The 12,311-nt window shown below is 38.8% G+C and overlaps 1 protein-coding gene and 1 long non-coding RNA gene across 2 annotated transcripts; both read right to left on the minus strand.

The window, feature by feature from the left end:
- Positions 1–6,235: 6,235 nt before the first annotated feature.
- On the minus strand, positions 6,236–7,592 carry LOC122984192. The gene is made up of 4 exons (XM_044354525.1): positions 7,445–7,592; positions 6,828–7,085; positions 6,630–6,740; positions 6,236–6,405 (listed from the first exon to the last, which is right to left on the minus strand). The coding sequence occupies exons 1-4, from the start codon at positions 7,590–7,592 to the stop codon at positions 6,236–6,238; spliced, it is 687 nt and encodes a 228-aa protein (XP_044210460.1).
- Positions 7,593–7,639: 47 nt separating this feature from the next.
- Positions 7,640–9,127, minus strand: LOC122984670. The gene is made up of 2 exons (XR_006403947.1): positions 8,888–9,127; positions 7,640–7,768 (listed from the first exon to the last, which is right to left on the minus strand). It is a non-coding gene; the product is annotated as an uncharacterized LOC122984670 (long non-coding RNA).
- Between the last annotated feature and the right edge of the window lie 3,184 nt (positions 9,128–12,311).

A 12,311-nucleotide genomic window follows, 5' to 3' on the forward strand; every position in this document is an offset into this window, starting at 1 on the left:
GGAGGGTGAGGTGACATATGAGAAAAACATCAGCATTGTTGTTTGCGGTAAAAGATATAAGCTAGAAATTATTCCAGTAAATTTGGGTGAAAGATTTGAACTACCATGTAAGGGAGCAGCCGATAATCTGACGGTCCAGTGGCTCCAGCATGAGTTTAGAGATAAAAATGACATATGGACAAGAGTTTTTGGGAGCAGCATGACGTTGCTGATGGACAATGAAAAAAGAACATTCGAAGTGATGAAAAACACATCAGCTCTTGTTGTATCTGACTACAAATTCACAGCCTCTTCAGTGTACATCTGTCTGGTGATGAACAAAAAGCAGTGTGTTAGTAGTCATCCTGTATACACTACTATACAACCAAAGATACACTTCCCCTCAGTGGGAGAAAGGGCCGTGTTGGACTGTGCTGATCTCAGTGATGACCAGCCACCACTTTGGATGAAGTACAATACAAAGGATTTCATCTCCTCCAACTTCACAGTATTGAGAAGAAACTACTCACTGGTGTTTTCATCACTTACATTGAATGACTCAGGTTTTTACACCTGTGAACACTCTTTCAAAATGGAAATGTATTTACTTGAGGTGTGCCCCAAAATGGGTCCACCTGCTGTAGTGTTCTTCTCAGAGGGAGAAGAAGTCACTCTCAGATGCAATCAGACAGGGGATGTCGCGATCTTTTGGTTTAAGAAGTGGAACCAAACAGAAGGCAGAACCGTTGATCTAAATCTACAAGAACTAAATGAGGGAAGCAGAATAAAACTATCTCACGCTAATGTGGGTCTGGTTCTCTCTAATGTCTCACTGGAAGACACTGGGGAGTACTGGTGTGTAGCTGTGGACCAATCGTTTCAGTGTGTGTCAATATCCAAGATCCTTCTAGTGCACAGAGAGCCGTGTGGGATTTGCTTCATCGTCTATGCAGTGAGGTCTTCACTGCTCAGCGGTCTGCTGCTGACGCTCTGTGTCGTTGTCGTCGCTGCAACCAGGACGACCAGGAGAGGAGAGCAGATTACAGCTGTTTGAGAGGTCATATGTGTGAGTATATGTTCATATTTACTCAGCATCGGGTTAAAAATAAATAAATAAATTATATATATATATATATATATATATATATATATATATATATATATATATATATCGTGCTGCTCATCCTGTTCAGTCAGTTGTTTAATGAAGTTTAATTATATAAAATGGTGTAATTCTTGTAACTTTGTGCAACATTAATCACGTCATGTTTTTTGTAATATGTATATTTTCATTTTCGTGCCCTTTGTAAAATGTTTACTTTGAGAAAATGAAGACTGTGATAATGAGTCATGTGACTCAGATGTATTTATCTCAGCAGTTGTACTGAGCGAACCTGAAGAAGCTACAGGAGAAACACGTTGTTCGCTCTTAATAAAGTCACAGTAAAGTCATTACAGTGTGCGCTGATGTTAATTTTGATTTTCACCTTATATGTTCCTGCGACCGACCAGCACCTGACTGAAAATACTGGCTGTGCACGAGGATTTCTGTCCCCTTATATATATATATATATATATATATATATATATATATATATATATATATACTCATTGCGCATTGTCTTTAATACAGTGTGTTATATTCTTGATATTGCAATAATCAATGTTATCTGTTCATATTTGAACATAAGAGACAGAGAGAGAGGTTAAGATGTTCATTATCAAAAAACAAAAAATAAATGACTCACAGTATGTGATAATTTATGATTTATTCTTTTATTTCCTTTTACAAGGTGAAATACCAAATATCAATATCCTGATTTCATTGTATCGTGTATAATGACAATAACGGTTTCTATAGATATCAATGTGAAATGTACAAGATGTGACATACAAAGACAGGTAGAGAAAGAGATACTGTGGAGGAGACCTGTACATTATGTTTTTATTTTTAACATTTCAACAATCAACCTTTTAACATTGCTTTCACTCAAGTTTATTAATAACCCTTTTACTATCTTTTATCATGTTTTTACTGTATTGATGTTTTATTTTTAACCTAATTATTTCATGTTTAAAAAAACAACAACATTTGTTATGCTGAAGCAGACTGATGTTTATTTTTATATCCAGTTTTTATGGTTCTGATTGTGATTTCTGGTTTTTATTATCATAAACAAAATATCTCTTGTATAATGTGTCTTAAACTGTGTTTATCCATGCCTTTACTGCTTTGCTTTTTGCAAATAAACATGAACTTGATTCACAAATTTTACTGCTTTAATTGTGACTTTTTTAATTCCAGTATCATTTGTGTAATATATGATAAATTGCATTTTAAAATAAAGGATTGTATTTGAGCACATTTCAGGTACATATTACTGCTACTCCATGCTGCTTTGTATACATCTTGCACATTGAATAGAAAACATGAACATCCTACGCTGAACAGCCTGAAATACAGTCCTGTATGTGATCGGCTTCAGAGGAGAACGTGCTGAAACTTTGACCAAGCAGAGTGTCGTTTCTGTTCATCTTTTTACAGACGGAGAGAGAAAAAGGAAGTGGTTCTCGGTGTCACTCATATGTGTGATGGACTCAGTGGTTTGACCTGTTATGTTATAAATGTAAAACAGCTCACAGAACTCAGACAGGAAATGGGTCTGTACACAGATATGTGACCACTAAATATTTCCTTATATGCACAAACTAAAAGTCGCACTTCCCATACAAGCAAATACAGTAAAACTATATTTCTGTCATTGTGATAATTATTACTCAGCAGCACTGTGAGATGTTTTCATTCTTCCTCACAGATTCAGTGAGAATACAAAAGATATTGTATATCTCCAGGTTTCTTAAGATTTGATTATGATCATTTAGTCAGTTATGATCTTTGGTTAGTGGAGAAATTAGTCCATTTTTTGTGTGAACCAGTGATCACACTAACTTGGAACAAGCCACTGGTTTATTAAGACTAAAAAAAACAAATCATATGAACAGAGAGCCTACATGCAAGACTGCCCTCGACGGAGCATAGAGCGTGTTGATTGGCTTAGCCATAAACACTTCTACAGGTACGGTGGCTCATAATGAACAAACAGAACAATCATCTAACCAAATGATCTACAGTAAGTGAGAGAGTTTCCACTGTTCAAATTAAATTTAATTAATTTTGTGCTCTCAACTGATATTTGCAAAATTCAGTGATTTGGATCTCACTTTCAAAAATTTCATTAGCATTTACTTGCTCCACCACCTGTGATTATAAATTCAACCCACAGGAAGCTTTCAGATTGTCGCAACATCAAACCATTTACTGGCAGTCAGTCGCAGCTCTGAACTATCACTAAACTATGTGTTGTGCGTCATACTCACTAATGAACAGGCTATGCATGTGACACTAATCCCTGAAATCCTAGTTGTCAGTTGATTCTTGTTTGTTAAAAGTATTTATTTGGTCAAAGCTGTTTTCTAGCCTGGAACAGTATTTAAGCTGCATCAGTTAGGATGATGTCAAACTTTACTTATTGACTAAAAGTGATCTTGTGGCTGCATAAAATTATCAATAATGATTTCTAATTTAATACAAAACGTCTATTTGCACAATATCAAATCCAATATTAACATGTCAGATGGTGAAACAGCTCATCATGAGAGACTCCAAGCAGCATCACCAACAGTCCAACCACAGCTTCCATGTCTCCTCACTGTTCAGCCTCTGTTCACCCAGTCAGCAGCTTTCAGACAAACTTCTCTACTTTATTCAATAGAAAACATGAACATCCTACACTGAACAGCCTGAAATATCTTCTGTTAGAGAAGATGGAAAGGAAGTGAAACTTGACATGGTCACTATTTACAAGAAAGAAAACCAGACACCCTCTTCCTCATGTGATCTTTGTATTGTTGTGACTTCCTCGTCTCCTCCATCTTTCTTTCTCAACAGTCACAGACATATAATGAAGCCTATGACAAACAAACCTCTGATACTATACTTTACACTAACATTACATTTCATTTAGCAGACGCTTTTGTCCAAAGTGACGTATACATGAAGTACAATCCAAGCCACAGGTGACAGTGATGCTTCATGTCAGTCATGCAGTACCAACCTAGCAGCTGTTGTCTGCTGCGTTTCAGTTGCCTTCCATGATGCTCAAAATACTTAAGACACAAACTGCAAAACAAGCGATTGATCAGTCTTTTAATACACAGAAAAACATTTATTGATTCAATAAATGAGGCTGTATTCTACCATCAAACTGGGGTTTTAGAATGACAGCTGGTAGTTCAACATGTAAACTGTCTATTTGTGCTCATGGGGAAAAGATTAAAGGTCAGTTTAGCACAACTATGTCTCTGATCATCATGTTTGCATCACAGCTGAATTTGAAATGTATTATCCTCACTGCTATGTAAATCATTGACTCCTTTAAACTGTAAAATTTCACCTTTCAAAACTTTTTTGAAGGTGTTGGTTTATGTGATGTTTGGTTTGACTGATGGTTGTTGTTTCAAACTAACCACAGGTCCAGTTCCTCATTTATTACGGAAACACTGACGTGTCCTGCTGGTCCAGTGGTCGAAAGCTTGTTTGAAGTTCACCACTTAACTCTGTCATGTCATCCTCTCTCTCTCTCTCTCTTTGTGTTTCTCAGTAGATTCTGTCACTCTCAGTTTTCATGTACAACAACCAGAGTGTGGACTTCAACCAGAAAACAGAGTCAGTGGCCTTAACGGGCCCCTTGTTGACGTCAGCTGATCAAACTTGATCTTAAAATATTTATTTTACAATGTGTTGATAAATTCTATGAATATTAAATTATTGGTCACCAAAGCATTTATTCAATCAGGAACTTACATGCTCAGCATTGAAGAATGGGCAGGAGCCACCAGTTTAGGTTTTATAGTTATATAATGTAGGCATAGTAGGTAGCATCACATGACTGTGTCACGACATAAAATGACCAGTTTTTTTAATAGGTAAAAAAATAAATGTTTGATAGTGGTTCAGTCTGACCTTTCAGAGTTCAAGTACAGCAGTCGAACGTCTTTGGATCAAAAGCAGAATGACTGCTGAGCAATTTGATCCCCATAAAATAAAATGGCTTTTTGATCAGATGGCAACAAAATGGCAGATTGTTGGAGCAGTGTTGCGGGTTCGCTTTCAATGATGGCTCAGACGACGAGAAACTTCAGCGTGGTGATTTTTTATTCACACCAAGTTCCCAAACAAGAGTGACAAAAATATTTACAATGCAGAAGTGGAAAAAACCCAATAACAAAAAAAAGTATTTACAAGACAGGTTTCACACTGGCAGTTCGCCACCCACATTGTTACTCAGCCAAGACCAAAAACCCAACTAACCCTAAATTAGCAGAGCTCCCCTTATATATTCTTAGCCCCTCCCCCGGGCAAACCAATTAACAAATAATAGTGTCCTACGGTCAAATTTGACAACACAACCAACATAAATTCAAAAATCAATGATATACTTTGCATAAAGGAAAAATGGCACTAATCGCCCTCCATACAGCTATGGCCAAATACCCCCAAACCAAAATAAATCATAAAATATCAGTCCATTCAATGTTAATGGTATGGTCCACGGTCACACGACCCTCTTAAGCGCGCCACCAAGCGCCATTTATGGTGTGTCCAGGAAGTACCTCAGTTTGGTCCATGCCCGGAGGCAACCAGAGGCAGCGGCAGCAGATAAGTGTGAATCTGTGTGTGTCGCGTCAGCGCCGAGTGTGCATCCTCGAACGCCTAGCGTGAAGAAAAGAGTTCGGACAGTGGGGAAAAGTTTGTGGAAGTGCAGGACCTGCAAGAAACAGTTTTAACCGGAGCATGGCTGCGCAGGAACAGTGGGAGCGCTGCGCGCTGTGCGCTGTGCGCTCCCGGCACCGGCGCTCTCTCTCCAGCCAAGAGAGAGAGAAACGCACGCCGGTAAGGGCATGACGGAGCGTTCACCGGCGCCCCGTCACAAGCAGCTTTATTATCCTGCCTCTATGCTGTCAGAAGTTCAACTGTCTTTTAAGAAGTGGGCTCAACTAAAAGATTATCTCAGGTGGTTGTTTTAGAACACTACAACTATCATGGGCCATAAACACTTATTTTATGGCACTGTGAATCAGCTGAATGGTATGTCATGGCTGTCGACCTTTAACCCCAAACTCTCACACCAAACCAATCATGTAACCTCTATCTTTGATTAAACCCACAACAAGTAAACAAATCAGATGCAGAACTTCACAATTCAACCATTTCGAAGGAGTTCTCTGGATGGTCCTTTATTCGTGGTCTGGTGGAGGTTTCAGCTTTCTTGTATTTCTTCTTCTTCCAAGCAAAATAGATGGCAATCCCACCCAATAGAGAAAGTGACACAACTGCTCGCAAAACACTTACAAGCAGTGAGTTAGCTGTTCAGATACAGAGACACAAAAATCACATGTCAAGTTTGCACTGTGACAGCAAATTACTGAAAGTACTACAGATGGTATTGGTGAGTGTGATGAGAGTGGAGGGTTTAATGGACAAAATAATGTTAGTTAATTTTCACTTATTAATGTACCATGAGTCATCACTGCTGTTGGTCACAGTTTGATTGTAGAGTGTGATATTAATGGAGGGTTTATGTCCTTACCTGTGATCACGATCATGGTTGTTGGATCAATACACAGAGTGTTATTGGCTGAAAACACCCACTGTGATATGTTTGTCCCATCGGGTAAGGTGCAGTTGATGAATATGAAGCCTACGGACAAACAAACAGATCAACTGTGACTAATGTACAGTGTAATCATCAATTATCAAGTTGATTTCTAGTTATGTTCTGTCTCACCACATGTAGATATCTTCTCTCCTTTTGAGACATTACTGACGTGATTCCTGACAGAGCAGACCAGTAGTCCTGAGACGTCTTGTTTCAGAGTGATGATGTTGGTCTCTTTATTTCCAGAGAGGAGCTGAGCGTCTGTCAGTGTGTGTCCATCCAGAGTCCAGCTGTACTGAGGACTGTCCCCTCCCTCAGAGGAGCAGGACACCTTCATCTCTCCCTGGGACAGACACTCAGAGTCCAGCAGGACAGAGGACACAGGAGCTGAGAGAAACACAGTCACATGACTTTTTAATGTGGCCTTAAACATATTCAGTGTTTACAATGTAAATTCATATACAGAAGTATAGAATTAAATGATTCAGTACATGTAATGCTATAGTTACAGTATGTGTCAGTGGCACATTGAATATTTCATGTGAAATGTTTGCTTGCAAAGGTAAAATGTAGAAATAGTATTTGTATAGTAGTATGTGTATTTGTGTGTATTTATCTAGTTTCATTTTCCAAAATCATTTGTGTTTTGAATTTTAAATCTATAATTCAAATTATGTAGCTGTTGGTTTATTGTGAATAATACAAATGAAATTATAAGATTAACAATAGCAAAAGTAGTTATTTACCTTGAATAGACAACTGAAGAGTCCGCGGTTCTGATTTGCGTCCATTTGAATCAAAGGTTTCAAGGATATATTCAGCACCATCAGTCCTGTTCAGGTTATTTATCCTAAATGTTCCATTACTGGGAGTAAAGACGGATCTGTCCTTCATCTCATTAGACACAATCTTATCCTTTCTCCCATCAAGTATTGTTACGGTTTTGTTTTTTTTCCATAGGTATTTAAATATTTCTGAGGCGTTGTCCATCAGCTGGAGCACCACAGTTCCTCCCAGAGCTCCATAACACTGAGTTTTATTCTGTCTGCCATCACAGTGGGTTTCAATACCTGGAAATATAGAAAAATACAGTGAAGAAAATGTTATCACAGTTGAGGTCATTGCATTTCTACTAAATTAACAACTGTGACAATGTTTTATGCAGGTGCAAATATTCATGTTTTAAAACAGAAACAACTCTGTCTCTCTCAGAGCACAGTTAGCATTACATGTCAATGTGTCACTGTAGTACATTTAGGCATTTGGTTTAATCTAGCTTTACTAATTAACCTCACCTGGTCATTATAAAGTCATGCTGTGTTTTCCAAAGATACCAAATCATATGTTGGAAGTTCAACTCACAGTAATTTCTATGGTGTTTCCAATAAAATAATGTTAGTATAAGAATCATAAGTGTATTTGTTTTTTTACGTCAGGGTTGAATGGAGCTCATTGAGTCAGAATGACAGTTTAGTGATAAAGTGCTGCAGAAAAATAAAATCAAAACTAAAATTTGTAGCTCTGTACTGCAGTTTTTCCTTTATTAGGGCCCAAGCACCTAGCGCTTCACTCACACTCTCCATTCAAATATATGAGTATTTTTCTGTGTCCAGCTGCAGTTACTTATTGTCTCTACACACCTGACAGTACACATGTCAATCAAACTTTGATCAGGTCATGTGGGCCAAAAGTCTTTACTTTTCTAAAAATAAACTATTAATTAATTGAAATTACAGTGAAAGGGCCCAAAACTTGCATAATTTTGATGCCACAGGTGTGAGCAACACATACATGTCTCACCCTGCAGAAAATTCTCATCCCTGCACCGTTGAGATTTGATGTTTTGCCATGACACAGGAAGTTGCTATAACTTTATTGTAAATGCTCCAGTCTGCACCAAACTTCACATGTTTGTAAAGTCAGACCTGTCAGCCCAGGTCTGGAGACATCTACATGCCCGTGACAGAAGCCCTTGGACTGCACTGCGCCCCAACGTGCACAAGGGTGCGAAGGCCCGTTGAACACTGCTTGCAGCTTGAATTCATTTTGATCTTTTGAGCTGCATAACACGTCACTGAAGAACTACTCACTATACTTGATCCTACTTGATAAAATGTCACAGTTGCACAACATGTTACTCACATAACAATAAATTCAATATTAAAATGTCAAATAGTGAAACAGCTCACCATGAGAGACTCCGAGCAGCATCACCAACAGTCCAACCACAGCTTCCATGTCTCCTCACTGTTCAGCCTCTGTTGACCCAGTCAGCAGCTTTCAGACAAACTTCTCTACTTTATTGAATAGAAAACATGAACATCGTACGCTGAACAGCCTGAAATACAGTCCTGTATGTGATCGGCTTCAGAGGAGAACGTGTGGGAACTTTGACCAAGCAGAGTGTCGTTTCTATTCATCTTTTTATAGACAGAGAGACAAAAAGGAAGTGGTTCTAGGTGTCACTTTTCTTTTAACCTTCAACATGACAGAGAGCCTTCATATGTGTGATGGACTCAGTGGAAGAAAAGGAAACATTCCTCCTTCACACTGAAAGAGGATTTTGTATCTGAGTGATAGAGAATAATATTCAGTTCAACTTAAAAGCTTCATAAATTTCAGGTAAACATTGAAGGTTATATAGTGGAAAAGTAACGCACACCAAGGGTTGTAGTGAGGTGCTGATCACTGGAAGCAGATTTAAAAGCAGGAAAGAAGTGTTGCACACTCTGGCTCCATATTTATTTCTCTTTCATTATAATGACGTTTTGGCCCTCAGGCCTTCATCCATGATTGTTGATCTGAGTCTTGTTTCAGAGTGATGTTGTTGGTCTCTTTTATTTTCAGAGAGGAGCTGAATATATGAGCGGAAGAAGAAGAGAGGGTTAGGTGGTATTTATAGGATTGCTGAAAGTAGCGTAGTTGAGGTGTTGTTGACATATATTGTATGTGAGTGATAGAGAATAATATTCAGTTCAACTTAAAAGCTTTATAAATTTCAGGTAAACATTGAAGGTTAAACAGTTAAATACTATGTTAACTGAAAATTAAGGATCCTCTCTCTCTCTCTCTCTCTCCTCTCTCTCTCTCTTTCTCTCTCTCTCTGAGTGCATGCTGGGAGTGAGTGCGGTGGTGAGTTTGCTCTGTGAGTTTTTTCTATCTTTTTATGTGTGTTTTCGTGTGTATGTAAAGTCACTGTTGATCGTGTTGTTTTGTGAGTCTTTCACTGTGTCTGGGTGAGGTTTGGGTGGTGTTGGTGGCGTCAGCTGCCAGCTCTGCTGGTCAGCATGACAGCAGGTGGAGGCTCCGGCTTTGAGACGATAACTCGTTGGTGTTATGTCCCAACTGGTTTTCAAGCTAACTGGTTTCCGTACCTAACAGCAGCAGATGTTGTCTGCCTCTATCAGCAGATTCGTCACATATTCATAAACATATAACTGGCGCTTTTCAAGTCGCATCTCAAATATACTGTGGTGAATATGAGCATATATAAGTGAGCATTACATCACAGCCACCTACAAAAAATAAATTAAACAAAATATAATCTTTGTAAGATCGCATCGAGCTGGATTCGATCTTACTAGAGCAAAATTAGCTTCCCTCACCACTCACTTGTCTATCGCTCTGAGCTGTTCAAGCTCTCGTGCGCCCTGCCTTCTGTCACGTATCAGCATCCAGGTAACATTTTGTTTTGGGATTACCCAAAACAACTGGTTACCTTGGGCTTGCCTGAGAAAATACCCAAACATATTTATCAAATTTCTTTTCTCCAAGGCTACAAACATATTGACCACTACTTTATAGCCCCCTACGACACTAACGTTAAGCATTATGATAAAGACATACTTTTAAACAATGACGATCTAGCTCAGAAAATACTGTCAAAATACGCTGCATACTATCAGTTAAAAATAAACACTGAGCCACAGGGTGAGTAATGCAAGTGGTAATAGTCTATCCTAAACACAGTAATGAAAATATGGACCTCATTTACAGTCATTCTCCGTTCTTTTGTGTATATTGTGTAGTAAAATAAAACACAGATGGACAACCACTCGGGCCTCCATGTCATTAAGTGTTCGTCAGTATTATGTTATTCAAGGCATATACCATGCCCTTCAAATGTGCACATGTTTTCCAAATTATATTCAGACTCTTGCGAGGATCAATCACCTACATCTGGCACAGGAGAGTGAGTATAAAAGGAGAATGGGGCAGGTGATAGAAATTTTGATCAATAGCAATATAGCTATAGCTGTAGCTTGCAACAATCGAGTTGGCAACAGATTAATAAGGAGATCCTTGACTATAAAGTGGAAAACATCTACCTATATTTTCAGAGAGACCAGCTCTCACAGACTGAACAGAACCTCCTGGACTCATACTGCCAGGGCTCTGTTTTACCCACCGACTCTGATCTTTTTCCAGCAATCACACTGACTCCTGATTTTATAGACTGCTCTGGTGTTTTGTTGAACTGTGCTGTACCCGGAGGTGTAAACTTGAATGATTTAACTGGAAAAATGATGTACCAGCTGTTGGTAAAGATGGTGAACAAAGTCAAGTTGAGGGGGCGTGCTGACACACCATGGAGGTCTCACCTGGGTCTGAGTGCCGAGGTGAGGCCTCAATGGAGAGCACTTTATAAAACCCTGTTAACCAAGAAGGTGGGAGACTACAGTGGAGGGTTTTACATGGTGTCCTGCCTGTAAATGCTTTTATTTCTGTTTTAAATCCAAGTGTTTCTGAGTGTTGTCCTTTCTGTCCTGAGAGAGAAAACTGTTTTTTCACTGTTTTTTGGAATGTGTGAGGTTAACTCCTCTGTTTCTGTTTTTGGAGAGGCTCTTTGGTGGGTTTGGGGAATTTTTCTCCAAACAGGTTTTCATCCTGGGTTACAAATACTCGAGGAGGACTTAATAAGTGATAAGTGCCAGTTGTTCAACTTTCTGTAGGGCCAAGCTAGTCATGTAGTGTCTCACAGAAGACAAGTTTACATGCTTCTAAACAAAAAGGATGAAGAGCTAAACTTAATGTTCAAAATCAAGGTTGATGGGTTTGACTACATGCTGTATGTCACTTCTGAAATAATGAAATGTTTCGGCTGTGGGAAGGATGAACATTTGATGAAGGTCCGTCCTGAGAAGTCTGGTGGTTCTAACCCTGATGGTACTGGGGGTTCTGTTTCTGAGGCTGCTGGTTCTGCTGATACTCATGGTTCTGGATCTAGTTCTGCTCATGCTCAGGGTTCTTCTTCTACTGGTGCTAATGCTATAAAAAAAAGTGAACAGCTAAGAAGATAAAAGGGTAACCAGACTGAGGGGGTACGGAGTCTGAGTTCAGTGAGAATGAGGATACTGATAGTAACGGTGAAATGTCTGATTCCTAGACACGATAAAGACATAAGTGTTTAAAGTGTAGAAAGGATAAATGTTTTTCTACAGAAAACAAAAAAGATCTGAAAGGGGTCAAAGTTTAAGATCATTTTTCAGAGAGTGTTTTTTTTTTTGAGTCAGCAAGACATCTGATGAAAAAATAGAGGAGAAGGGGGTTTCACAGACCAGGAATGGTAGAGGGTAAAAAGATTGTACAGAAAATGAGGCATGAATTTAACAA

Source organism: Thunnus albacares, chromosome 6 (assembly GCF_914725855.1).
Source record: "Thunnus albacares chromosome 6, fThuAlb1.1, whole genome shotgun sequence".
NCBI classification, from domain to species: Eukaryota; Metazoa; Chordata; class Actinopteri; order Scombriformes; family Scombridae; genus Thunnus; species Thunnus albacares.